The 25,379-nt window shown below is 37.3% G+C and overlaps 6 protein-coding genes and 1 non-coding gene across 13 annotated transcripts; 5 read left to right on the top strand and 2 right to left on the bottom strand.

Moving 5' to 3' along the window:
• Nucleotides 1–3,920: 3,920 nt before the first annotated feature.
• LOC18026194 (bZIP transcription factor 27) lies at nt 3,921–5,183 on the top strand. The gene is made up of 3 exons (XM_006409184.2): nt 3,921–4,464; nt 4,568–4,645; nt 4,820–5,183. Exons 1-3 carry the CDS (start codon nt 3,961–3,963, stop codon nt 4,889–4,891), a joined length of 654 nt encoding a protein of 217 aa, XP_006409247.2. The 5' UTR covers nt 3,921–3,960; the 3' UTR covers nt 4,892–5,183.
• Nucleotides 5,184–5,437: 254 nt separating this feature from the next.
• LOC18026193 (protein MID1-COMPLEMENTING ACTIVITY 2) lies at nt 5,438–7,889 on the bottom strand. 4 transcript variants are annotated; one of them, XM_024160878.1, is made up of 8 exons: nt 7,752–7,889; nt 7,391–7,555; nt 6,889–7,321; nt 6,369–6,801; nt 6,182–6,253; nt 5,977–6,083; nt 5,799–5,895; nt 5,438–5,730 (listed from the first exon to the last, which is right to left on the bottom strand). In XM_024160878.1, the coding sequence occupies exons 3-8, from the start codon at nt 7,297–7,299 to the stop codon at nt 5,642–5,644; spliced, it is 1,209 nt and encodes a 402-aa protein (XP_024016646.1). In that variant the 5' UTR covers nt 7,300–7,321; nt 7,391–7,555; nt 7,752–7,889; the 3' UTR covers nt 5,438–5,641. The 4 variants fall into 4 exon arrangements, with proteins under 4 accessions (XP_024016646.1, XP_024016647.1, XP_006409246.2 ...); XM_024160879.1 differs by having other exon boundaries at nt 7,391–7,476; nt 7,752–7,868; XM_006409183.2 differs by lacking the exon at nt 7,752–7,889 and having other exon boundaries at nt 7,391–7,684.
• A 326-nt stretch (nt 7,890–8,215) lies between these two features.
• Nucleotides 8,216–10,137, top strand: LOC18026192 (glutamic acid-rich protein). Of its 3 annotated transcripts, none has more exons than XM_024160844.1 (3): nt 8,216–8,543; nt 9,014–9,350; nt 9,468–10,137. In XM_024160844.1, exons 1-3 carry the CDS (start codon nt 8,475–8,477, stop codon nt 9,977–9,979), a joined length of 918 nt encoding a protein of 305 aa, XP_024016612.1. In that variant the 5' UTR covers nt 8,216–8,474; the 3' UTR covers nt 9,980–10,137. The 3 variants fall into 3 exon arrangements, with proteins under 3 accessions (XP_024016612.1, XP_024016611.1, XP_006409245.1); XM_024160843.1 differs by having other exon boundaries at nt 9,014–9,368; XM_006409182.2 differs by having other exon boundaries at nt 9,014–10,137.
• Nucleotides 10,138–10,643: 506 nt separating this feature from the next.
• On the top strand, nt 10,644–16,550 carry LOC18026191 (vacuolar protein sorting-associated protein 35A). Of its 2 annotated transcripts, XM_006409181.2 has the most exons (21): nt 10,644–10,772; nt 10,952–11,048; nt 11,181–11,304; nt 11,497–11,682; nt 11,938–12,025; nt 12,222–12,278; nt 12,371–12,460; nt 12,551–12,673; nt 12,860–12,994; nt 13,347–13,463; nt 13,878–14,117; nt 14,203–14,268; nt 14,408–14,497; nt 14,596–14,685; nt 14,860–14,949; nt 15,183–15,251; nt 15,332–15,412; nt 15,532–15,639; nt 15,732–15,835; nt 15,918–16,031; nt 16,122–16,550. In XM_006409181.2, the coding sequence occupies exons 1-21, from the start codon at nt 10,680–10,682 to the stop codon at nt 16,321–16,323; spliced, it is 2,364 nt and encodes a 787-aa protein (XP_006409244.1). In that variant the 5' UTR covers nt 10,644–10,679; the 3' UTR covers nt 16,324–16,550. The 2 variants fall into 2 exon arrangements, with proteins under 2 accessions (XP_006409244.1, XP_024016439.1); XM_024160671.1 differs by lacking the exons at nt 10,644–10,772; nt 10,952–11,048; nt 11,181–11,304 and having other exon boundaries at nt 11,523–11,682; nt 12,146–12,278.
• A 549-nt stretch (nt 16,551–17,099) lies between these two features.
• On the top strand, nt 17,100–19,419 carry LOC18026190 (rac-like GTP-binding protein RHO1). Its single transcript, XM_006409180.2, has 7 exons — nt 17,100–17,587; nt 17,873–17,960; nt 18,049–18,158; nt 18,253–18,316; nt 18,784–18,848; nt 18,940–19,005; nt 19,125–19,419. The coding sequence occupies exons 1-7, from the start codon at nt 17,489–17,491 to the stop codon at nt 19,224–19,226; spliced, it is 594 nt and encodes a 197-aa protein (XP_006409243.1). The 5' UTR covers nt 17,100–17,488; the 3' UTR covers nt 19,227–19,419.
• A 508-nt stretch (nt 19,420–19,927) lies between these two features.
• TRNAI-AAU lies at nt 19,928–20,001 on the top strand. Its single transcript has one exon. It is a non-coding gene; the product is annotated as a tRNA-Ile (tRNA).
• A 252-nt stretch (nt 20,002–20,253) lies between these two features.
• LOC18026189 (histidine kinase 1) lies at nt 20,254–25,098 on the bottom strand. Its single transcript, XM_006409179.2, has 13 exons — nt 24,853–25,098; nt 24,472–24,714; nt 23,588–24,373; nt 23,257–23,504; nt 23,006–23,165; nt 22,740–22,866; nt 22,571–22,660; nt 22,291–22,485; nt 22,133–22,202; nt 21,996–22,038; nt 21,775–21,912; nt 20,656–21,675; nt 20,254–20,574 (listed from the first exon to the last, which is right to left on the bottom strand). Exons 1-13 carry the CDS (start codon nt 25,096–25,098, stop codon nt 20,338–20,340), a joined length of 3,603 nt encoding a protein of 1,200 aa, XP_006409242.1. The 3' UTR covers nt 20,254–20,337.
• Between the last annotated feature and the right edge of the window lie 281 nt (nt 25,099–25,379).

The raw sequence follows: 25,379 nt of genomic DNA, 5'->3' as shown, positions 1-25,379 counted from the left end.
AACGTGAATAAGGGGTAACGATTTCGCCTATGTCTGATGGTTTCGATTCTGGATTTGGGATTTATAAATTTCGATGTTTATGTTTGGTTTTTGGGTTTGATATTCAAAATCTGGGTTTCATTTCATGTTTCTTCCTTCTTCTGCGAGTTAGATGATTACTCATGTCTAATTTAATTATGCGACTTCTTTTTAATATTCATTTAATTTAATTCATGAATTTGATGACTTCTGTGACTTTTTTTTTCATTTTTATATATTTAATTTAATTTATGAATTTAAAATTTGATTAAAAACTAATTAAAATTACGCACACTTTAAAATAAGTTACCGGAGTTACTGTTCCATCACGGTCCGTTACTTTTCCGTCAGGTTTTTTGGCGGCGCGAAAAATTCTTTAAGTTTGGAGGTTTATTGTGCTAGTGAAATTAGGTTAGAAGTTTATTGTGCTAGTGAAAATCTCTCGAGGTTTAAAGTGTTACCTTTTTGATCCCTCGAGGTTTAAAATGCGATTTTCCCATTGTTCTTCTGCATTTTACATGACTTTTTAGTTTTGAAACTATCCAAACCAATAAAAACGTGGAAGTATTGAAAACAAATTTAAGTATACATTTCTCTCTCAATTTGAAAATTCGTTCCATTATAAAGATGGGATAAGATTTCTATATTTTTTTATCTGTTTGTACATTGATGATGCCACAAACGTACATAAATTTATTATCAAAATATATAGCATATATATGCATAGCTACATGTGAAAGAAGACTGGAATAGAAACGACCAAAACAATAGCTTTTGTCGGTCATACAAAAATAAAAAACACTATGAAATATACCTACACGAATATCAAAAATACAGGGAGAAACGAAAATAGTATGTTTCCCTAATAATTCTTACCAATTGAAGTTGAAAAGTACAAAAGACGAAGACAGTCGTCCTAACTATCCAACAGTTAGCATTCATATGGAGCTTTAAACACATGTTTCTCGTTTTTATTTTTTATTGTATGGTCCTAGTTTTAGTAGTAGTAATAATTGTTACAACTATTCATGTTGATATCGTACGATCTAGTGACAACCTATAGATAGATGTGCATATCCATAGTGAAAGCATCAGAGACAGTCAAAGAAACTCATGGGGCATTATCGTTGTTCGTCAATTCATATCAAAGAAGATAAAAGGATAAAAGCACCAGAAAAAGAAAAAAAAAAACTAGTCATTTTGTTTGTATATTGACTGAATAACTAGTATAGATTCAAAGCCGAAAATCAAACTAATTCTCAAAATCTTTTTTTTTAAATTTAGATATATTTCATCATTTAAAACGTCTACGTAGCCAAGCCACATCAATTTTTTTATTAATGGTAGAATTCGATTCTTGAGCCTAATCCACATAACGTGTCTTCTACTCACTCGCAAAAACTACCTACTACTCACGTTTCACCAAGCTTATTGACAAAGTTGTCCGCAATTGTTTACGCTTAATTTGTACCACTAGAGAGACTACGCAAGTCTCTAAGAGCATGATTAACGCGGGCTTTAGTTGGGTTTTTAGAGAAACTTAATAATTGTTTAATGATGCAGCGTCTCCAAAAAGCCCAATACATCTCCTGTTTGGCGACATTTTTAGTCGTTTCTATCTCTACGTGGCGGGCTTCTGTTGGTTAAAAAATAAAGAGATTGTTTTTTTTTTTATCTCCTCCTTCCTTGGATTTTTTTTTTATCTCCTCCTTCCTCCTTCCTTCCATTGCACACCTACAACACACAGTCTTTATAATAAGTTTTCAATTTAACTTTTTAATCAGAAACTAATTAAATAATGAGCTGGAGACCCTCATGGATCTCTCCTATTAAGGTTGCTCTAACCATGTGGTTTGTCTCAAGACCCATTCAATGAAGCATCCACTACAAAACTCTCGACACTTTAAGATTTAAATCAAGTTTTAAATTGTACTTTCTATTTTATTTTCGAAAAACTAAGCATTCATTGTAACAAATGTTTTTTTTTAGTTTGAATAAATTTTACATTCAATACTGTTCAAAAAACAAAAAATAAACAAAAACTTTTAAGATTATAATACAATTATTAAAACCATTTTAAGCAGCCAAATGAACTTCATCACCATTCAGAGTCGCTTTATTAAGAACATCTTGAGCGCATCTATTACTCTTTTTGTGTTTGATTTTTAATAATTATTGGTCATATTGAAAGTTAGTCGAAATTAGGTCAAAATATGAAGTGAAAAGAAAGAAAAGAAAGGTAGTGATACGAAAAGAAGCAAAGTTTGGAAGTTTGGGAAAGAGCAACACACACCTGACACTTGTGTCCAATCCATAGGAGCTTGCCACGTCATTCTTATTGTCTTTCGACTTGTGGACAACTCGGTTTTTAATTTCGCTTTAAAGATTTCAGATTTTTTTGGATATGCGATTTGACACAATCAGAACCGGTTCTTTTCGTTCGGTTCAGCTGAATTCTGATACGATTTTTTTGGTTCGGCTTCAATTTGGTTTTGGTAAAAAGTAACTGATTTAGGCTTGAACAAACATAAAATTATTGGATTACCAAGAATTTAGGCTATTTTTTCAAACTTCGGATAAAATTTGTAAATTGTAATATATATTGTGATTGTTGTAAAACATGTAAAGATTTCAACCGATATATTGAAAAATCAGTGGAGGCTTTATCATATTACGATGGGAAATGTGAACATTGTTTGGAATTGGATAAAAACAACAATAATGGAGTGAGGAAGAGAGGTAACATATATTTTTCGTCACAGGTGAACAGTTTTCTCAATAATATAAACACACAAATAAAATACATCAGAAAAAGAATATGATGATGATGAGGAAATGTGGATCTAATATACAATTTTAGATCTTATTGTTTTTTTTTTTCTTTTCAATATCCTTTTTTTCGCAGTAAGCCTCTCGATTATGGGAAAAGAGAAACCAATCAAATCAGCCTCAGTTATCTTTCACTCCACCAATGAGTTGCTTCTATCAAAGAAGAGTTGGTTTCCATTATCTCAATATCATATTTATAATCACATGTTGTGATATTGAGAGGTGACCAATATGTACATTGTTTTAGTTTCATATATATGATTTTTTTTTTGTTGTTGCTAGAATAGAAACACAGATGATATGATATGGTGCTTAATGACGGGATCTAACTTTTCTAAGTTAAAACATTAAAAAAATCATAGGATAAGATTACATAAAAAATGATTTTCATTTGTGTGGAAAACACAAACAAAGAACTACTAATATGACTTAAAACTTTAGTCATGTACGGAATTACGTGGAAATGCAGTGAATTAGTTTTATTTACATGATCCAATTTGCTAACAAGACTCAAGCACTCTTTTAGTCTTTAGAGATGTCTTATTATGTAAGCATAACTATTTTTAAGTTTCAAAATATAGTTACTAAAACAAACAGAAAAGTTGTTAAAAATAAATAAAGCAAAGGTGACACCTGAAAGCGATCTAAAGGGTGTAGAATTGCGATATTAAAGTGAGAACAAAAACTATAGCTTATTGGTTACCTTTTTGAGACAAAAGAATCTCTTACCCACCAACTCCAGATTTAAGGATCATGTTAATTGGTAAACATGTAATCTCGTAATTTTAAAATGATATCTTACGAGAAAAAGTTTGACGTCATTAGCTATAGAATTATCACTATCACATTTTGGATTAAGCGGGAAAAGTCATTACATTAACATATTATGAATTTTTTCTTTCTTTCTAAAACAGTTACATCTTTGTCTCTTCTGCTGGACCCAACCATCATAATACCAGAAATGACTTGAAGGAGATTAAGAGAGAAGAAGCTCTTTCTCTATCTCTCTCTCTGATCTCTCTCTCTTTTGTTAATTCTCTCTCTGTTCTGCTCTCTCTCTTTCCTATAAGACATTTGACATCCCAAAACCAAAAGACAAAAAGCTATCTATGTATGCTGTTCTGTTTCTTTTCTCAAATGTTGTCATCAGCAAAGCAAAAGATCAACCAGAGTGCTTTTTCAATTTCCTCATCATCATCCTCACTATCTCATTCACACTCACAAGCCAAGAACATGACTCAAGTCACCATGGAAGAAGTATGGAAAGAAATCAACCTTGCTTCGCTTCACCAACATCGCCAGCTAAACATTGATCATGAGCCAATGTTGAGGAACCAAAACCCTTATAACTCCATCTTCCAAGATTTTCTCAACATGCCTCTGAATCAACAACAACCACCACCTTCTACTTCTTCTTTTCCGCTTCCTCCTCCTGCAACTGTTCTCACCTTGAATCCTCACTCCATTCATACCCAATTTGAGGAATCTGCAAAGTTTGGTTGTTTTGGGAAGAAAAGAAGCCAAGATTCTGATGAAAGCAGAGGAGACAGAAGGCATAAGCGTATGATCAAGAACAGAGAATCTGCTGCTCGTTCCAGGGCTAGGAAACAGGAATGTGTCTCTCTCTTTGTCTCCTTCCTTTTTCAAATTTTATGTTAACGAAATGTAGTGTTAAGTATACAATTTCTCTGTAGTAAAATGGGTTTGTTGTATCTTTCAGGCATACACAAACGAGCTGGAGCTTGAAATTGCACATCTTCAGAAGGAGAATGCAAGACTCAAGAAACAAGAAGAGCAGGTAAAAACTAAGCTCATGCTATATCTCTTTAAGTCTAATTCTATCTTAAGAATCTTCATCAAGAAGTGACAAAGCAAATGACACTTAAAGGAGGACACTGTGAGTATAAAGATTCTGCTACTTAAAGTTCGAGTTATCTCCGGTTTATTATGTTTCTGTTTATGGAAAATGCAGTTGAAAATGGCGGAAGCAACACAACACCAAACAAAGAAAACACTTCAACGGTCTTGGACAGCTCCTTTTTGAGAAAAATCTATGTGTTTCTCATTGAGAAGAGAAACAGGGAAATATCTGTACATTTCTAGCTAAGGTAAATTTGTGGATGTAGTAATTTAGGGGAGTGTAGAAAAGTATCTAGAAAACAAAAAAAAAAAAGAAAGAAAGAAATGAACTTTCTTCTTCATTTTCTGTCGTTTTCCTATCAACCCTTTTGACTTATGTACTATTCTCTTCTGAGCCCTGTACTCTAGTGCAAAATATAAGGCTCTGTTTTCACTTTTCACTGTTTTGAACGCATTACTGCATACTGTAGTTCTTGGCTTAATATTGATTCTCTATCAATTACCTGATAAGGATAAAAGTCTTAATGATCATATCCGAGAAGTTCCCTGTGTATACTTTATTAACAACCAAAAATAGAGACAAAATAAACACCAAAGAGAAATTATAGTGGCGTCTAATGTTTACTGAAAGAGGGAAACACTGTAACTAATTATCTATGAGTATGCTTCATCTTCCTTTTTGGTAGAATCCAACATTTTTAAATTCTACCATTAAAGAAAATAGTTTGCTAAATAGAGTTTAATATACTCTTTTTCAAAATACTACTAATCACAACAACATAAATTACATTACAGATTATTGACCCATCATTGTCTTTCCCATCAAATGTACATTGTTTACAATGTTTTGTCATCTCTACATAATTTACATTAAATCTCGACGTCAACTTAAAGTATCCAAGATAAATGTTTTCTGTTCCGTGTTAGAAAAGCTTCATTCTTCCATGAACTGAGTTGATGGTGGACTCATATTTTTCTTCTTCTTCTTCTTCTTCTTCTTCTTCTGCTGCTGCTCTGTATCTGCTTCAATTCAGATACATGAATTCAAAAATCAGATATGTTCATCTATCTGTAAATGTATATATATTTACCGTAGGAAGCTCCACGAATCTCGACTTCTCTCACTTCTTGGACAAGGGCACAACAACAACACATTAGATGTGACAAAAAGTCGTCAATGGATCCTCCCTGTCATATGAATTGAAAACTTTAGCATCACGACCTTTAGCCCTAAAAAAGTATCCATGGCTGGAATTAACTGATGTGTACCTTTATGTTCAATGTTTTGCGAAGCTTCTGCCTTATGCAGCAAGTGTAGCAGCAGCATGAGAGTATCAAAGAATACACCATTAGCTCATTACAAGCTTCAGTTGAAGCTGGAAGAGCCAGAAAAATCGTATTTCTCTATCAGATTCTTGGAAGCTCATGTAATGAAGATTACGAATTAGTCTATACTCATATAAAGATATCTTACAAATGTGCCTGTTCTTTGCGACAGTGGAGATCTTTGACAATGTACCACACGGGAAAATAACTGTCTTCAAGCCTGCGTTTCAAACCTTCTATTATTCACAACTTAAAATTATAAAAAAAAAAACAGTGAATCTTGAAAGTGTAACAATGTTTTGTCCTCACATTAGAAACATAAGAGAATAGCTTACATAGAGAAGGTTCTGAGCAACAATCCAACAAGTCAGTGTGCCATTCTTCATGGTGTTGTGATGATCTTCCAGAAACTATATCATGTCGGGACGAATCATCTTTCTTAGAATTCTTCTTGCACAACTCTTCCACAGATTCAGGATCAACATCAGCAGCAGTTTCTGTAACACCAATCAAACGCTGTATGACTTCGCATTGATCCGTATCATAACGCGCACGCGAACGTTGCAGCTCGACCTGCAGTTTCCCATTCTCTGTTTTGAGCGCTTCGCAGAAACCCATTTCCGGGTAGGAACGAGAGAGCGTCTTCTTCAAGATCGACGCAGCAGCTTCTCTAGTTGATTCTTGTTTCAAGATAACATCTTGCACCTTCCTATCCTCTTCATCAAGTGTGTACTCACGCTGATCATGGTCAATAACTTCAAGCCTCTCCTACCATATTCCAAAATATCCAAATTCAATTAACCAAACCAATGGCAACAAGATAAAGATAATCATCAATGCAAACTAATTGCTTACTCGAATCCGAACGTTGTCTACCAAAGTGATGAGAGGAATGATCTTGAGATAACGATCGATCTCGTCCTGAGCTTTCCGAAACTGGTAAACAATGTTCCAGCCCATGGCTAACAAGTAGAGATAGCTCCGGTCTTGGCAACTATTGACGAGAATGTATGATCTTCTAAGAGCATCCTCGAGCCCTTCGAGCGGCTCTTGAATCCCAGGACACATCTTCATCTCAGAGACTTTAAGCTGCTCGAGCAGATTCCCAATTAGCTTGAGATGCTGAGCGAATTGGCGACAGTTTTTCTTGTGCATCCGAGCTGTGTTCGCGGCGGTCACTATCATTCCGATTAGTCTCACGGCGTCTACGCCTGTAAGCTGCGCCACCGAAGCAATTTCCCCTAATTGATCCCATGAATGAGCCATTTTCTTCTCTTTCTACCTCCTCCTATATGAGAGAAAAAGCTCAAAACCCTAGAAAATGTTGAGACCCAAACGAAACGAAAGCTTGTGTTACCTCTAATGAGCAGATTCCGAGTACCAATCACACTGAGATTTGAAGTTTTGTTCAATGAATCGCATCATGGTTCGAGATTTCTTCGACTGTGACAAAAACGAGAACAAAGTCTATGATGATTTTGAATTTCCCAGTCAAAGGAAATTCCCCAGGTCCGTTAAATACCTTCAACACAGAGAACATTTTCAAAAGTGACAGCTTTCTGTGTTAACAGTTAAAGTTTACGAAAGCGAAAGAGAGAATCAAAAGGAACAATTAAACTCATCGGAGAAAAGTCCTGCGCCGAGAGTCAAATCAAACAGAACAAAACATGATAAAATTTTAAAAATTAGTGAGAGAAAACAGAGTTGAAAATGCTCACCTCATCATACATTGATGCGATTAGGTCAAGATTCACAGAGATTATTCATATGGATAATTTCGTCGTCTTTCGAATATGGTGAGAGAGATTATCCAAAAACAAGAGATAAGAGAGGAGGAAGATGAAGAAGAAGAAGAAGAAGCTAAAGTGCTCACTGACTCTCATGAGCAATCCCAATTTCACTTGCCACGTAAGAATTGCACGAGTATTGGAATGACGGATTTAGCCATCTGTCACTCCTCATAATTACAAATCTACCACGTATTGTTTCGCCTCCCAGAGACCGTCAAAGTTGAAGCGGTGTAGAAAACAAACAAAATAAACGTGACAAAAATCTGTATATATGGGCCTATATAAAAAATTATATGGGCCTGTTTTCACTATTCCTGTTACCAAACACGCCTTTTGTTCGTTATAAGACTATCTCATTCTTCTATAAATAACGGAGCTATGGGGAATAATTGAGCAAAATTCTGGATCGGTGAGCTACGAAGCCTGGGAATTCTCGTGACAACTTCGCTCTTCTCTGATCTCGAATTCTTACCAAATCCTGTCCTCTTTCTTCGATTTGATTTCCCTATTTTATGGCGGGATAAGTAAAAACCCCCTACGTTTCTTCTGTAAATCCACTCGTCTAAACCAATCTAGGGTTTCGCGAGATCCATTGTACCTTTCGAAGATTCTTCAAAGTTCGTCTCTGAGCTTTATTTGTGTGATCGTGAGATGTCCCGTTGTTACCCGTTTCCACCACCTGGGTATGTACGGGATGAGTCTCTGATCGAATCGATCAAGGTTCGTTGAGCAATTAAAAGTCCATGGCTTTGGTTTTTTATTTTAATTTCCTGAGTTCATGTGATTTCTGAGTGCTCAGCTTCCTGGTCTAGGGTTGTTCAATTTTATGTAAAATATTGAAATTTGTTCGTCTTCAAAAAGAAAAAAAAAAGATGTAATTTGCAATGTAGATGAGAAACCCAAATCCTACTCAAACCATTTATACTAATGTGTCAAAAGACTCATAACATTGGAAATGGAAACAACCAAATCTTATTACAACTATCAAAGCTTGAAATTGATTCAATGGAGGTTCGTTTAAGTCTTTGAGATAACAATTTCAAGTAGATGAGTGGCCTTTGTAAACAACTATGGCCATTATCTCTCTTGCATCCTGTGAATTGTTTGTGTTTCTTTCTCTGCTTCTTTGTCCCTCCGGAGTTATACTAGATAAGCAAATTATGGACACTGATTTGGTTTATAAAACCCAGGGGGCAAAGGAGGAAGTTAAGAGAGAAAAAAAAGATAGAAAACACAAGAAGGAGAAAAAGAGGAAGGAGAGGGAAAACGAGGCGGATCGAAGCAAAAAGCACCGTCACAAGAAACGGCGCAAAGATGAAAAAACCACCGCCATTGCTAGTAGTAAGAAGGTTGATGATGATGATGGTCACCGCGGATTAATGAACAGCGAGGTTGCATCCTTGGAGAAGAGCTGTCTTACAGTGGACCTTGAGCTTCAAACGTCGTCTCAGAATTCTTGTGATAGCACTCTTCATAGCAATGAGAGACCGGACAAGAGTCAGACACAGAGTCAGCCTCCCCTTGATGGTAGGCATAACGACTCTGGTGAGTTTGTTTGTGTTTACTTGTTGTTGGGTCTGTTTGCTTCATGTGCGCACATGATGGTGACATTTCTTTCTTCAAATTGTTGCCATGGATTTGAAGAATCTGGCATACGTGTCTGGTTACCTGGAAAAGAGCAGAAAGATCCTGAGGCTGAGGTGATGATGATGACCAACGAGGATCAAAAACAGCTCCCTTCTTCTCTAAGTGAAGCTCCACGAGAGAAAAGAAAAGATCCAACGAAACTGAGCAAAGAGGAGAAAACAGGTCCCCTGAAAGATAACAGAAGAGTCAGTACGCTACTCGTTAGAGAGAAACCATCCTCTAGTCACCAAGAGACCAATGGACCTTCGAAGCTATGCAGAAAATGTTCTCCTTCCACGGCCTCGCGGTTCTTGAATCTCATCGAGAACTGGGCTCCTGATCGTGTTGAGAGCAAGCTCACTGACTCTGAAGATCAAGAATGGTGGTTGGTCATGAAGTTTGGCGCCAAAAGACATCATCCAGTTAGCAATCAGACAACCAGCAATGGAAGTGGTTCGATGGTGTGGCCAACTGCTCGATTTCTTCCAGAAGTCGAAGTACATGCATTGCCATTCACTGTCCCGTTCTGATTTCCTCAAAGCTTTTGGCTCAGAGAGTTGTTGACACGACCAACAAATTGTTTTCCTATGTATTTTTGTTTAGATAGCCTTAAAACTCGGAAATATATGTGTGATTCTTTGTAGATGCACTGTTATATATGTAGTAAATCAATATCAATTTTACATCAGAGATTCGAGTCCTTGCTCATACAAGTACATCTTAAATTGCTAACTTGTACTTGACTTGTAAATAGCTTGGAACAAAAAGAGAGCTCACGAAACGTACAGTTTGGTTTACGGTTTGGTTTACGGGTTGGTTTTATAAAACTAAACCAAGCAAATATATTTGTGCTTTGATTTGGTTTACAAAAAATTTCATTTGGTTTGATTTTAATCCAAAAAAAAAAAGTCAAAATAAAATCGATTTCAGTTCGGATTTGGTGTTGGCTTTTGGTTTTCCGATTAATGAAATGGAAACCAATGGATGGATTTATTAACAAATTTTGGCTCGATTTGGTGTAGTTTGGTTTGGTGTTTTTTTTTTTCCCAAGCCTTAGCATATTATTGTAGATTATGGACCGTTAGATCTAAGCTGAATCAGAGCATCGGACGGTGTAGAGTGAGGACACGTGTAAAGCAGGAAATAATTTCCCATCCAAAGACTTCATTAAGGTCGTTTTTTGACAAATGAGAAAAAACCTGAAAACCCAGAGATCGAGATTTAGAGAAGATGATCGCAGACGGAGCAGAAGATGAAGAGAAATGGCTCGCCGCCGGTGCAGCAGCTTTCAAGCAGAACGCATTCTACATGCAACGCGCTATTGTAATTCTGCTCTCTACTCTCTTCCCTTACCGAGAAAATTCGTTTCTTCAATATTGTGGGAAATTGAGAAATTTCTAAATCCGTTTGGCGCTTGTAATTCCATGGGATGGATGTGTGGAAATTGGAGGAAAACCCTAATTTTTGATTCTGGAAAAACTTGTGCTGTCTTGGTTGATTAGGACTCGAATAATCTGAAGGATGCTCTCAAGTATTCGGCTCAGATGCTCAGCGAGTTGCGAACTTCGAAGCTTTCACCTCACAAGTACTATGACCTCTGTGAGTTGTTCCGCCTGTTCTGATCTGACATGATCGCCGGCTCTTTTATTTTTTTAAAATGATTATAAGTTTTGCTAAATCCCTAAATTTTAACTTAAATAGGGATTTTGTGATTTGATTTGATGGTTCTAGATATGCGAGCTTTTGATGAGTTGAGGAAACTTGAAATTTTCTTCACGGAAGAGACTCGGCGTGGCTGCTCAGTCATTGAACTCTATGAGCTTGTTCAGCATGCTGGTAACATATTACCACGTTTGTAAGTGACGGATACAATCCCCTTCTGTTCTCTTCCTATGTTTTTGTGGTCATTTTAGTCCAAATTCATATATTCTCAAAGATGTGTTTATTTGATCACTATTTAATGTTGCTAGCATTTCCTTGGATATTACTTTGTTCCCTTTTCTAGCTAAAATACTATTTGTTCATTTTTTGTTTTCCCTTTTCCTAGATATCTCCTATGTACAGCAGGATCCGTTTATATCAAAACCAAGGAAGCTCCTGCCAAGGAAATTCTTAAAGATCTTGTTGAGATGTGCCGTGGGATTCAGCATCCTCTACGTGGTCTCTTCTTGAGAAGTTACCTTGCGCAAATTAGTCGAGATAAATTACCTGACATTGGTTCTGAGTATGAAGGGTAAGCCCTTTAGACACTGCCTGTTTGATTTGTATCTTCCTAGCATCTGGGACTCGCATGGGCTTGTTTTATCTTGTTAGACAATGATCCCTAGTTTATTTTGACATAATTTAGGATGTTGGCTGTCTACTGGGTCATTAGCCCGATATTTATTAGTTTCATGATCCATATCTATTATGGTCAAGAAACTTTTGTTACTGACATACGGAAATCTAGATTCGTATAGTTTGGTAACTCGTTTCCTACTCTCTGCAGAGATGCTGATACAGTCACAGATGCTGTGGAGTTTGTACTACTGAACTTTACTGAGATGAATAAACTCTGGGTCAGAATGCAACACCAGGTGGGTCATGATTCGAGAATGTTTTATACCCTTGTACTCATTTTGGAAACGAGCTTGCCAGAATGATTGCGCATCATGGAGATATAAATGTACTATGAGGGCATGATTCTGATCACGCAGGTGTTTTATTGCTTGTGAATCATTACCCTTTGATGATCCTGAGTTGAGGCTTGCTATCGGGCTTTCTGGTCTGCAGGGACCTGCTCGAGAAAAGGAGAGACGGGAGAAAGAGAGGAGCGAGCTTCGTGACCTTGTAATATGACTTTCTTACAGCTGGTAACAGTGTACTGAAAGTGCCTACCATTCATTTTGTACTGATCGAAGCGTGCGTTCCTCACGTATCAGGTTGGAAAGAACCTTCATGTGCTGAGTCAGCTAGAAGGTGTGGACCTTGATATGTACAGAGATACAGTTCTCCCTAGAGTCTTAGAGCAGGTAGAATATTTTATCCAATATACGCAGACGCATATGAAAACTTAACTTATTCCTTGACCAAGAGCTGATTTTTGTCTGATGATTTCTCAGATAGTAAACTGCAGAGATGCGATTGCCCAATATTACCTAATGGACTGTATCATTCAAGTTTTTCCTGACGATTATCACTTGCAGACTCTTGATGTACTTCTTGGGGCATGTCCACAACTTCAGGTAGGCTGAGTAGCCCCTCTAGTTAGCATTATGCTCTGTTCCCATTATCTAATTTGGTTGTATTAGACAAGAAGTTGTGGATGTTCCTTCCCTATGGATTAGTATCTACTGTACTTTCTGATATTTTGGTGTTAGTAGGTCACTAATCTCCTGTATTTCTCACTTTCCCTCTGGTTTTTTTCTCAGCCATCAGTTGACATAATGACAGTGCTTTCACGTTTAATGGAGAGGCTTTCAAGTTATGCTGCTTTAAATGCTGAAGTACTACCCTATTTCCTGCAAGTGGAGGCTTTCTCAAAGTTGAACAATGCTATTGGAAAGGTAAAATTTATGTTTAGGCCGTGATAACTTGCTGGGTATATGAAGTGGCAGTTTGGTTTATGTAAAATAGGAGGAAAGTAATGCTAGCTTAGAAATCCTGTTGACCTGGCTTGTTAGCGCCACGAAAGACATGAAGAAGGCGCACGTATTTTGTTGCTTGATATTTCTTTCTTAATCAGATCTCATCACGCTAGAAAATTCCGTTAGAATGTAGAAACTTCTTATTTTGCTGGATGTATTCGCTGCAAGACATTACCCTTACTTCATATTTCTCTTACTTAAACTATGTGGTTTTGATGTCTTATTCCTTCGATGGAAAACATTTCTTAGTGAGAACACTATGATGTTACAGGTGATAGAAGCACAAGAAGACATGCCAATTCTGAGTGCAGTAACCCTATATTCCTCGCTTCTCAAGTTTACACTCCATGTTCACCCTGATCGGCTTGATTATGCGGACCAAGTGTTGGTAAGTTTTCTTTTAGTGATTGTATTTACCTATTGTTCTCATCTTAAGCTAAGGTTATATACTTCTTATTTTGTCAGTGGTGCTTAATGGTCCTCTGGATTTCAATATTTTGATAAACTTGTCTTTCTATTCACATGGCTGAGATATTGATAAATTCATGATAGCTGTGTCGTAGGATTCCAATCTTTATTTAAAAGAAAAAAACCCAGTTTTTTTGTTTGTTTATTCACTGCTAGTGTTGGTTCCGCTTCCGCATTTTTTGTATTATAATTATATGGATGTGCTTTATATACAAGTTTATGGTGGGTTGCTTTTACAGAAAATGTCATATTATTTATCTTGTACTAATGTTTTGTTGGAATAAGGTATAGATGAAAGAGTGTGAATTTAATGCTCTCCACTTTCTCTGCCCAGGGATCATGTATTAAGCAACTGTCCGGAAAAAGAAAGATTGATGACTCCCGTGCAACAAAGGAGATTGTCACTCTTTTAAGTGCTCCCCTAGAGAAGTATAATGATGTTGTCACCGCCCTTAAACTAACAAACTATCCCCTTGTATTGGAATACCTTGATAGTGAGACAAAGAGAGTAATGGCTACTGTTATAATTCGAAGCATTATGAAAAACAATACTCTTATTGCTACAGCAGAAAAGGTAGGATACCTTCGCTCCCTTGCCTTTTGGGTTGAACCATTTGTGTGGTAAAATTAAATTTCTTTGTTTTGTGTTATTTTGGTAGGTTGAAGCACTGCTTGAACTGATCAGTGGACTTATCAACGATCTGGATGAGCCGCAAGGTCTTGAGGTTGTTATAAGCATCTAGTGATACTTTCTATCTTGTGCTTCGAGATTCTCTAAATTACTTGTGAATTACAAAAAAATGGAGTCAAAACCCCAAAAATAAGTTGAATTTTAACTTCGGTACATATTTGCTATGCTTTCAGGTTGATGAAGATGATTTTGAGGAGGAGCAGAATTCTGTTGCGCGTCTCATTCACATGTTATATAATGATGACCCGGAAGAGATGTTTAAGGTGCATGAAGCTCTTGCACATTCGTCATCTCTTTTTTTTTTTTTTTTCGTTAAGTCTATTGCATTCATTCCCATTTCCCTCTATTCATTGAATTTCAGATAATCAGCATCCTGAAGAATCATATCCTGACAGGAGGGCCAAAGCGCTTAAAGTTCACGGTTCCTCCGCTTGTAGTTTCTGCGCTAAAGGTTTAATTTCTTAATCGAACTTATTCAAAATGCATAGAGTTAAGTAATGTGATGCCAACCATCAAACCATTCTCTCCATCCTCATGATCTTGTATAGTTTGTGATAATTTTCTTTCTAAACATATAATTTTCCTAAACATATAATTTTGTTATCTATCTTGTTTTGAATTGTAGCTAATCAGGCGACTGCCAGTGGAAGGAGACAATCCTTTTGGAAAAGAGGCTTCGGTTTCTGCTACTAAAATCTTCCAATTTCTAAATGAGGTAAGTTTTCATATTTTTCCACTTGTCTAAAGTGTTCAATTCTGCTGTTCTAGGTAGAATAGTGTCTTCCATTGCTACATTGTTTTCGTTAAACTTGGCCAAATTTAGTTCGTGCGAGCTGATTGAGGACATTGAAAATTCTCAGCGGACCGGTTTTATAGATTTAGCAAAGGAACCATTGTTATTACTCCGACTCCGTTTCAGTCTTCAGTTCGTGTCTTTATCTCTTGCAGATCATCGAAGCACTACCTAATGTTCCATCACCTGACTTGGCATTCCGGTTGTACTTACAATGTGCCGAGGTAGATAAATTACTCTTTGTACATAATATTATGCAACTGACAACAGTAAAAGTTCTCATCGATTTTTCCTATTTCATCAGGCGGCGAATAAGTGTGATGAAGAGCCAATTGCATATGAATTTTTCACACAGGCATACATCTTATACGAAGAAGAAATTTCGGTTAGTTATATCATCGTGGACGACAATGTGTTACCACCGTTTTTTCATGTTTGGTATCTAAATCAAAATAATTGGGCAAGTTTAGTCTTTCTCATGCTTCAAACACTTGTTTTTAACAGGACTCAAAGGCCCAAGTGACCGCTTTACAACTTATAATTGGAACTCTGCAAAGGATGCACGTATTTGGTGTTGAGAATAGAGATACTTTGACACATAAGGCCATGGGGGTATTTCCTCATGATACGTTAGCTTGTCTTTCATATATTCAGTTGGCTCTGCTTTAAGGCTGATAAGGGCAAAAATACTTATTCTTTTGCAGTATTCAGCGAAACTTCTAAAGAAACCTGAACAATGTCGAGCTGTTTATGGATGTTCTCATCTTTTCTGGCTCGAAGGTCATGAGGCAATACAAGACGGAGAAAGGTATATATTTCGCTTATGCAATAGACCATAGTGCGTGTTTTAACTTACCGGCTCATCATATCTTATGACTTGAAAATATTAGGGTTCTGCGTTGTCTGAAACGAGCGCTTAAAATTGCAAATTCGGCTCAACAGATGACCAGCGCAGCTCGGGGTAGTACAGGATCTGTTACCCTCTTCATCGAGATCTTAAACAAGTAAACGTTTGTTTTACATTTCATTTTCTCATCCCTAGCAAGCAGCATCCTTGGCGTATAAGGTTTAATGTGTAATGTGAAATTTCGCAGGTACCTCTATTTCTACGAGAAAGGGATTCCTCAGATAACAGTTGGAACAGTCGAGAGCTTGATCCAACTGATCAAGAACGAAGAATCGATGACGTCTGAGCCATCTGCTGAATCGTTCTTTGCAAGTACGCTTCGATTCATGGAGTTCCAAAAGGAGAAAGGTGGTGCCATTGGTGACAGATACGAGGAGATCAAAGTATAGAATCTCATTGGTAAAAAGAAAGAGGTAACAGTATGTTGAAAGCTTTGGTTGGGTCGTTTGAGAATCAGGAAGAGACTTGTGTAGTTGTGTCTGTGTGTGTGTTGATTGCTGCTCGAAATGTATAATCCGGTTTAGGTTTGGTTTATTCCTCGGGATTTTCAAGGCGGTTCACGCAGGTTTGTAACTTTTGGAGTTTGCTGTGTTTATACGAATCTTGATCAATGGTGCATAATCTGAGTTTAACATTGGATATTAGAATGAGATTCCTCATAAAAAAAATAATTGATTTCTGTTGAAAGAGTTTTTCATTTTTCACTATAACTGTTTGAACAAAATAGTATCAATATGACAAATATCTAATGAGTGCATGATGCAAAATTAAGAGCCCTCACGTCTCACGAGACTTTGTGAGACTTCAATTTATAGTCAAGACACTATATGTGTGTGAACTGTGAAGGCATGGTATATGAATGTTCTTGCAGAAAATGTGACATTCTTAATGTAAAAAATAAGAATAAAAAAATAATAATAACAAGAATGGTTTTGGTTCATAGTTTATTATCAAAGGAATTTCGCTTATAGAATTGTGATGGAATTTTTATACAATCCTCTAACATTTTACACATGAGAGTGGTAATTTTGCTGAAAAAAAAAAGACAGTGAAAACTGAAACTATAAGTGAATAATATAATAAATTTAAAAAAAAAAAAAAAGATGTATTTGTGAACAAAAAAAGAAACAAATTAACAGAAAAGTGAAACGAGAAAAATAAATAAAGAAGCAAAACAATCGGGAAGTTGATGGAGGAGATTGTTCCTTTTGTGAACGCTTCAATTGCATAAATTTCCGGCCATCACTTTTTACTTCCTCCTCTCTCTCTCTCTGTTTCTCTCTCGATACGATTGTTTCATTCTTCTTCTTCTTCTTCTTTGATCACCTTCTTCTCATCTCTCACATTCCCGATTTCGTTTAGGGTTTCCTGTTTTAACATTTCTAGGGTTTTTCTTGTTTGCTTTGTACCGGATATGGCGAATTGAAGCGGCAAAAACGGAGGAATTTTGTATTCTTTTGTTGTTGCTGTTTCCTCAGGTCTAGATCTGAGGTTATATTGAATTCGAACTTCGAGAGGGTTTTTTTATTTTCCTTTGCTCCAATTCTGGAGGCAATGAGCGCTTCGAGGTTCATAAAGTGCGTTACCGTTGGTGACGGAGCTGTCGGTAAAACCTGTTTGCTGATTTCATACACCAGCAACACTTTTCCTACGGTATAATCTTCCTCCTCCTTCACATTTCTCCCATTTTCAATCAAATCTCTTCTCTCTTAGATTGATTTATCTGATGGGTTATGTCAATTTGCAAAATGTCTTCTATCTGAATATGATTCATGTGCATTTTGATTTGTTTTGTTATCCTTCTCTGTTGAGTAATGTGATCCCAAAGCAAGAAACCTTCTGGGTTTGTAGCCATATTATATATGAATGGATTCATCATATCGATGAACAATTGAGCTTGTATCTCATTCAAATCTTGTTACTTTTTCTGTGGAACAGGATTACGTTCCGACTGTTTTCGATAACTTTAGCGCGAATGTGGTTGTTAACGGGAGCACTGTGAACCTAGGATTGTGGGATACTGCAGGTACTCTTGACAAAAATTCTCATCCTTTCGTGGATATTGCTTAGTAGAAGCTATGAGTCCTGTAACTTTTGTTTTTGTTGTGTTACAGGACAGGAGGATTATAACAGATTAAGACCGTTGAGTTACCGCGGTGCTGACGTTTTCATATTAGCGTTCTCTCTTATCAGTAAGGCTAGTTATGAGAATGTGTCCAAGAAGGTGCGTTCCTCCTATTTTTGCTATGAGTTTTGGAAATGAAAAACTGAATTAAGTGTTTTTGTTGTGATTTTGCTGTTTTATCTTCTGTTTGCAGTGGATTCCAGAGCTGAAACACTATGCTCCTGGTGTCCCAATAGTTCTTGTTGGAACCAAACTAGGTAAATTCCTTTTCTTGTATATGTCTGCTAATTCCCTTTTAGTCGTAATCCGATAAGATTAGCAATCCAGCTTTGACACTACCTTACATTCGTTGGTTCTGTTTCTGATTTGTTCACGTCCAATATGTGGTACCTTTTAGCTCTTTTGATCTAATGGATTTAGGGCTGGTTTTCGTAGTAATACAATTCTGCGATAATCTAGGTTTAAAAAGTCGTCTGCGGTGTTTCTTCTTTCTGTTTTAATAAATTTTTGAATACGTTATGGGTCAAATGGCTTCTCGTATCTCACACTTTCTCGTGATAGTTAGCCATATGCATGTAAGCAGCTATTCAATGTATAAATATAGCAATAATGAAACCTTTACGAAAGGCTTATACAAGATCTTCTTATTTCTCAATAATTATACGTATGCTTCACTTTCGGGTTCTGTCTGCTGCTTATGCTTTGTGTTCATAAAATGTGGCAGATCTTCGGGATGACAAACAGTTCTTCATTGACCACCCTGGTGCTGTACCTATTACCACTGCTCAGGTAAACTGAAATTTTTCTTTCATTCAATTTACTCCGCATGTTACTTAAAACAAAACTCTGTTAACAATTCCTCACTTCTCTGGCATCAAAGGGAGAGGAACTGAGGAAGCTAATTGGAGCTCCTGCATACATCGAGTGCAGTTCGAAATCACAGGAGGTAAGGAAAAGAAAAAAGAGAAAATTTCCTTATTAATGAGTATTACATGAGTTATTGAGTTTGCTCTTTTATTTCATAGCTTTCTTAGGTTGAAACTGTGTTTTGTTAATGCAATGCAGAACGTGAAGGCGGTGTTTGATGCAGCGATCAGAGTGGTCCTTCAACCACCAAAGCAGAAGAAAAAGAAGAGCAAAGCACAAAAGGCCTGCTCCATATTGTAATTTCGCTACGCTCCCTCGTACACTCTTCTCTTTCTCTCTGTCTCTTCCACTCTCTAGTAAGGCTTAAGAAGAAACACACACATTGGGCTTAAATATGCTTCCAGAGTTCGTTGTTATAAGCTAGCTCTCCTAATCCTAAAAACCGATTACTTCTTCTGTTTTACTGATAAATACTTTCCAGCTTTTGCTGAGAGCTCATATTGCACTACTATCTCTCTCTCGCTCTCCATTCTTCCTTCTATATCGTTCAAGAAACAAAAGTTAACTTAAAAACGATGCCGTTTCAAATATGTACATTGTAGATGTGCAAGTATGTCAACATCTGCAATATAACTGTTCATAGTGTATAATGCTTGTTACATGAGTGGACTCATGTTATCAACGTTAGCATCAAACAAATCTTTTTTCACATGCTCAAGATATTCATGAATCGTTTTGGTAGGAGAGGAGATTCGATCTTCAAATCTGTTTTCATCATGTACTACCATTCTATTTTATTTGTCAACGACTCAACATTAACGTACAATTATAATACTATTTAAGGTGTTTTCTTACTTAAGCTGTCAAAAACAGTTTAAAAAGCAATCACATTTCTGCATAATAACACCAATATATACCATAGTCGATACACATTTAATGGAAAAAAGCCCCTACATTTTTAAATAGCATTATATAAAACACATGATGATAACATAGAAGTTGGCCTATTAGCTCAGTTGGTTAGAGCGTCGTGCTAATAACGCGAAGGTCACAGGTTCGAAACCTGTATAGGCCATTTTGTATTTTACTCTTATTTTATTTGGTCTATAGACTACAAGTCTATATTGTACAACATGTCTTTCTCGCCCGTTAAAACAACATGCAGTGTCGGAACTTTGCTTAGAAACGGCAGAGTGGTAAACATCCACAAGGGATACTTCTGTGTATGTATCTTATTCAAGAAGAAGCATTTTTGGTGTCACAGTAAACAAAAAACTGACAAAGAAAAGAAAAAACTGGATTCTTTCCCCCCCAAAAAACCCCTGTCAAAAGATTTGATTCACATATATACAAAAATCCAAGATCCCGAACCTAAGAAAAGTTTTCTCTTGTTAGAATATCACCCGTTGCTTCAAGCAGAAAATGAAGCTAGGAGTGTTGATGATTTAGTAAGTGACAAAATGGTAGAGACCATAAGCTTTTGGTCAATAGGCTTAGTGAGATAAGCATCCATTCCTACCTCCAAGCACTTGGCTTCATCAGAAGACATTGCGTGAGCTGTCAATGCAACTATTGGAACGTGTAGCTCTGTTCCAATCTCTGCTCTTCTTATCGCCTTTGTTGCCTCATATCCATCCATTTTTGGCATCTGCATGAGCAAATGTTGATTAAATATGTGACGTCTTTACATGTCAAAACTGAGAATTGAAATGAAAAAAGTGAATTGTACCTGGCAGTCCATGAGGATCAAGTCATAAGGTGAGGAGTTTCGTAAACCATTCTGCGGATTTACAATGTCGTTCTTGGTGGTTTCTTCTTCTGACAATTTGTGTTCTTGTGTATTGAGCAGATCAACTGCTTGTTGTCCATCCGCAACTACAGTTACAGTTGCTCCGATTTTCTCAAGCATTTGGGTGGCTACTTTTTGAAGAACCGGTGTATCTTCTGCCAGTAAAATCCTTAAACCTTCAAGAGATTTCTGATTATTCCCATCCAAAGCAACTCCTGAATATAGCCGGTTACTTCGATCTTTCCAATCTTCTTCTTCTTGTTGTCTTTTCTGAGTCATGCTTGCAGATGTTGAGTCATCATTGCTTTTAGTGATGTCAATGAGGTAGTTCTTAAGCACTGGACTTGGTTTCACAGATTTATCTCCTTGTTTATCGCCAGATGTCTCAGAAGAATCATCGGAACTGAAAGTATCGAACTGTGTTGGATCGATTTCTAAACAATCGTGGGATTCATCACTTCCGCTTCCTCTGTTGCTTATGGCATTACACAAGCTTCTCTTCCGGTTTTTTATCACAGCTTCCAGAATCTGGATCATTTTGGCCTTGTACAACGGTTTGTTAACCATCATCACATGCCCTTTTCGTCTGAGCTCCGTTTTGACTGTATTGGAGGTGTCATGCTTCAGCAGCCAAGCAAACTTGGCTTTGCCGGAGAATCTGTCGAGGTAGTTTAGCTGTTCCTTCCATATATCCGTAGTGAGATCAAGAACTCCGATATCCACCACTATGACAAACACAGGGTTCTTGATTTCTTGTATATTCGAAAGCTCTGCTCTCAGTGAATCAGCAATGTTGTGCTGCGAGTCAAAGCTGTTCTCACGGCTTCCCGTCTCGAAGAGGTCTCGAACGATGTGAGTCAGCTCGTTCCAGTCCGATGCTTCAACAGTCGCAATGCCGTGTTTACGTAACCACTTTGATTGGATCATTCTTGCTGCACTTCCAGACATTGAAAGCAAAACCTGTAGCATTCAAAACCAATAACACATTGCTCACGAACGTAGAATCTTTATATCCATGATCCATTCATCTTGATTTCTTTCTCGGATGTGTATACGTACCACGAGACCGTACTTGGAGAAATCTGGCTGGCTAATTTGATCCGCATTGTCAGGAATACTCAGAATCAAGTATAGTCTCATTATAGTCCCTAAGCCATTCTTCTTTACTACTTTGATATCTCCACCCATCTTGTTTACCTGTAAAATTACAAAGTAGGTTTCAGATGATTTGATTGCTTCTATGACTTCTCAAATTCTAAAGTTCCAGTGACTTGACTAACCAAGTTTCGCACGATACATAGTCCAAGACCAGTTCCTCCGTGCCTGAAGAAATATAAGACCAGTGCGGTTTAAGATTCAGATAACAACATAGTTTTACTTGTACATTCACTGTGTGCACTTATTCATGATCACTTACGTCCGAGTGGTAGAAGGATCAGCTTGCTCAAAGCTCTCAAACACAGAGTCCCATTTGCTTGGATCTATTCCTGCAGAAAAATATTTATACAACAAAGTGAATTTTCAGAATCTGGGAGAGATCTCGAATGAAGTGGATAGCGAAGAAGGATATATTACCACATCCAGTGTCATCAACCTCAAACCAAAGAACCATTTTATTCTCGTTCTTACAAGACTTCTGCAAATGATTTCTGTGATGCACCAGTTTTGTCTTTATTGGAGCCCATGGTTTCCTTCTGTCAACAGTTAAGCTCATCTCATCATGTAGAGAATTCACGTTCTCGCACCATCCACGAAGAATAATGTGGCCCGCTGAAAAGTAACCATCTTTTTAAGATTAGCAATATATCTCTGTCATAGGAAAAAGAAGAAAAGATAGATGGTAACAAAAACTTACTTGTTGTAAACTTTATAGAATTGCTTATAAGATTTGCAAAGATTTGAACAAGTCTTGCCGAATCCCCTCGGACTAATGTTGGCATATCATCTGCGATAAGAGAAATATACATGAGAGTTCATAACATTTTACTGAACTTCGCCGTCTAAAATATGATACCGAGTCATACCAGAGAGATCTAGAACTGTTTCTACATTGTGGTTAATACATTGGACTGAGAACATGTCAACAAGTCCTTCAAGTTCTCTTCCCAAATCGAACTCAGCTTCTTCCAGAACAAGTTTCCCCGACTCAACCTATGACGCGGAAAATGAAGAAGTTAGAGGACAATTTGTAGCTGCTAGTGACATGAAACAGCTAGATGTAATATTAAAAGCTTGAAGATTTTCTTCATATATCAAAACAAACATAAGATTTTGTCTTCTAATTTCTGACCTTGCTCAAGTCCAGTATGTTGTTGAGAAGCCGGAGGAGAGCTGTAGAGCACTTCCTGATCTGAGTGACTGTTGCGTATTGTTCATTTGAAAGACAATCATCTGATATTAGAATATCTAGCAATCCAATCACAGCAGCCATAGGTGTCCTCAACTCATGGCTAGAATGCAAAAAACCTCATTTCAATATTTAGCATTAAGACGGCTAAACAATCTTGCAGAAAAAGATATCAGATGCAGTGATGGACCAACCTCATATTTGCCAAAAACTGGCTTTTGTAGTTGCTTGAAGCTTCAGCTCTTCTTCTTGCATCCAGTTGCCTTATCAGTTCTGCTCTTAGTTTCATCTCCTTTGAAACTCCATTTGTGAGGATTAAGATGCAGACACATCCAATAAAGAATATGCAGACAGAAGCAGAAATCAGTATAACCAAAGTCTTGAAGGCTCTTTCATCCACTTTTCCCATTATGAACTTCCTGGGAATTATGACAACACCTCTCTGCAAAATGCGTAAACCGGAAATTTAATAACTCGGCTCTGGGAATTTAAATCTACCTTAGACTATTGATAGGGAAAACTTACAATTGGAAGTCTCTTGAGATTAAGTAAGAATGAATCAACGTAATATTGTTGGTTACCAAGCTTTGCATTCTCCGCATGAATAACGTCAGAGCGGTTACCATAAGTTTTCTCTAGCCACCGAGCTCCTGTCCTTATAGCCCACTCCTCTGAATCAACGGCTTTCATTAGCTGAGGCCCCATTGATGTATACGTTAGAAGAGGACCATTTGTGGAAGTAGCAAGCAAGTATCCTTCTAGAGATGTCAAGTAAATATGTCCACCATGCACTTCTACAAGATCTCTCATCAACTGCCCGACGCTGTAAAGTGCAGTTGTCACCCCAACAACAGCCACAATACTCTTGTTTGAAGCATCAAAGACCGGCAAAGCCGCTGAGAGAAGCGGAGAGTCCATGTATTTGCTGACTGTCACATGCCAAGAAGCTTCACCATCAGGCACTTGCGAGATTCCTGCGATGTTGATGAGATCATCTGGAGGGATTTGAAGAGGCTTCCCTATTTTTACACCTGTTATTGGATCAAGCTGTTGCTGGTACCAAATGGCAGACATGTTCCCGTGTATCGTCTGATTGTTCCACCCATGCCCCAGCGACGTTTTCACATCTTCAAGGCCTGTTCCACTGATCGAATAGTTTTTTAGATCGGAGAAGATGTAGAATGTGCTGCTACTTGCTGGATCTCTGTGAAAAGCTTGGACAAATCCGTTTCTGTAGTTTATGGTTATGGCATTTAGAGCTTTAGCACTAGCAAACAGAGCCCATGTCACATCCTTCATTGCTTGATACATCTGACAAAAGTTAACAAAAATAATACTTTTAAGCATCTCAAGCCAAAAAAAAAAAAAACAGGACCACAAAGAAAAGAATGGGTAGCTAGAAATGAAACCTCAACAAGTTCTTCTTGAGTTGTTGGCTTGTCATATTTTTTGATGACATATTCAGAGAGCTTGACTTGAGCTGTTGTTAGCTCGGATGTGGTGTTTAAAACACTCCACATCCGTAAAACTGGACGCTGAAGAAGCTCGTATCGAAGACCATATGCTAAAGTTTGAAGCGATTGCTTTGTATAAACCCTCGTGAAATGCCATGTTAGAATGGTTAAAAGCCCAATCAGAATTGCTAGCATCACCTGCACACACAAACACACCTCTCAACTTTACAAAAAGCTTCCACCTTTCTCAATGGATTGGTTTTCAAATTTGATCATAAACTAAACATGCCAAATCAGAAAAACTTCAAAAAACAAGAAGAAGTGATCAAATCTAACCATTATAGCGAGACGAACAACAAAGACACTGTAGTAAGATGTCAAACAGTGATTACTTGCGTACTGAAACTGTTCCTGCTCGACATCTCCACGCAAAATCCTCGTCTCTCTTGGCATCTCTGACTTACTTCTCCAAGGGGTAACCCATTCAGTCATTTTATCGAACACCTTGCTCATCTTCTTCCTCGAATCCGTCGGAGAATCAGGAAGACTCTCAATACTCAATGAGAAGCTATCTCCTTTCATGTTGCTCACAAACGAAGACACATGTTGGGACTTTGTAGTTATATTGTTATTGGTGACTTTGGGTGCTTTGTTTAGTGGAAGCTAATGACTATACTGCTTCTTGTGTCATTCCCCACTTTTTTAATTAATACCCAACAAACAAAAAATGATATTTTAGTAGAAAAATCAGAAATTGCAAAGATTCGAATTTTAATTGAATAGAGTCTTCACTCATTCACAGAGAAGAAGACGAAGAGAGACTTGGAGAATACGAATGTTTCAGTTTTTATACAGAGAATAAA

This window comes from Eutrema salsugineum, unplaced genomic scaffold, assembly GCF_000478725.1.
Source record: "Eutrema salsugineum unplaced genomic scaffold, Eutsalg1_0 scaffold_11, whole genome shotgun sequence".
Classification (NCBI taxonomy): domain Eukaryota; kingdom Viridiplantae; phylum Streptophyta; class Magnoliopsida; order Brassicales; family Brassicaceae; genus Eutrema; species Eutrema salsugineum.
The sequence above is the reverse complement of the archived record's forward strand: the minus strand, read 5'-3'. Positions and strand labels throughout refer to the sequence as shown.

Bases quoted from the DNA above. Each gene is read 5' to 3' on its own strand.
- LOC18026193 (XM_024160878.1), bottom strand. From the start codon at position 7,299: ATGGCTCATTCATGGGATCAATTAGGGGAAATTGCTTCGGTGGCGCAG. The intron at 6,802-6,888 runs GTAAGCAATTAG...GGAATATGGTAG, and splicing joins TAGACAACGTTCGGATTCGA to GAGAGGCTTGAAGTTATTGA. The intron at 6,084-6,181 runs GTAAGATATCTT...TGGCTCTTCCAG, and splicing joins CGCAAAGAACAGGCACATTT to CTTCAACTGAAGCTTGTAAT.
- LOC18026194 (XM_006409184.2), top strand. From the start codon at position 3,961: ATGCTGTTCTGTTTCTTTTCTCAAATGTTGTCATCAGCAAAGCAAAAG. The intron at 4,465-4,567 runs GTCTCTCTCTTT...TGTATCTTTCAG, and splicing joins GGGCTAGGAAACAGGAATGT to GCATACACAAACGAGCTGGA. The intron at 4,646-4,819 runs GTAAAAACTAAG...TGGAAAATGCAG, and splicing joins TCAAGAAACAAGAAGAGCAG to TTGAAAATGGCGGAAGCAAC.
- LOC18026192 (XM_006409182.2), top strand. From the start codon at position 8,475: ATGTCCCGTTGTTACCCGTTTCCACCACCTGGGTATGTACGGGATGAG. The intron at 8,544-9,013 runs GTTCGTTGAGCA...TATAAAACCCAG, and splicing joins CTCTGATCGAATCGATCAAG to GGGGCAAAGGAGGAAGTTAA.
- LOC18026189 (XM_006409179.2), bottom strand. From the start codon at position 25,098: ATGAAAGGAGATAGCTTCTCATTGAGTATTGAGAGTCTTCCTGATTCT. The intron at 24,374-24,471 runs GTTTCATTTCTA...AACTTTTGTCAG, and splicing joins CTCAAGAAGAACTTGTTGAG to ATGTATCAAGCAATGAAGGA. The intron at 22,867-23,005 runs GTCAGAAATTAG...TCCGCGTCATAG, and splicing joins ACATACTGGACTTGAGCAAG to GTTGAGTCGGGGAAACTTGT.
- LOC18026190 (XM_006409180.2), top strand. From the start codon at position 17,489: ATGAGCGCTTCGAGGTTCATAAAGTGCGTTACCGTTGGTGACGGAGCT. The intron at 18,159-18,252 runs GTGCGTTCCTCC...TTCTGTTTGCAG, and splicing joins ATGAGAATGTGTCCAAGAAG to TGGATTCCAGAGCTGAAACA. The intron at 18,317-18,783 runs GTAAATTCCTTT...AAAATGTGGCAG, and splicing joins TCTTGTTGGAACCAAACTAG to ATCTTCGGGATGACAAACAG.
- LOC18026191 (XM_006409181.2), top strand. From the start codon at position 10,680: ATGATCGCAGACGGAGCAGAAGATGAAGAGAAATGGCTCGCCGCCGGT. The intron at 11,049-11,180 runs GTGAGTTGTTCC...TGATGGTTCTAG, and splicing joins TCACAAGTACTATGACCTCT to ATATGCGAGCTTTTGATGAG. The intron at 14,950-15,182 runs GTAAGTTTTCAT...TATCTCTTGCAG, and splicing joins TCTTCCAATTTCTAAATGAG to ATCATCGAAGCACTACCTAA.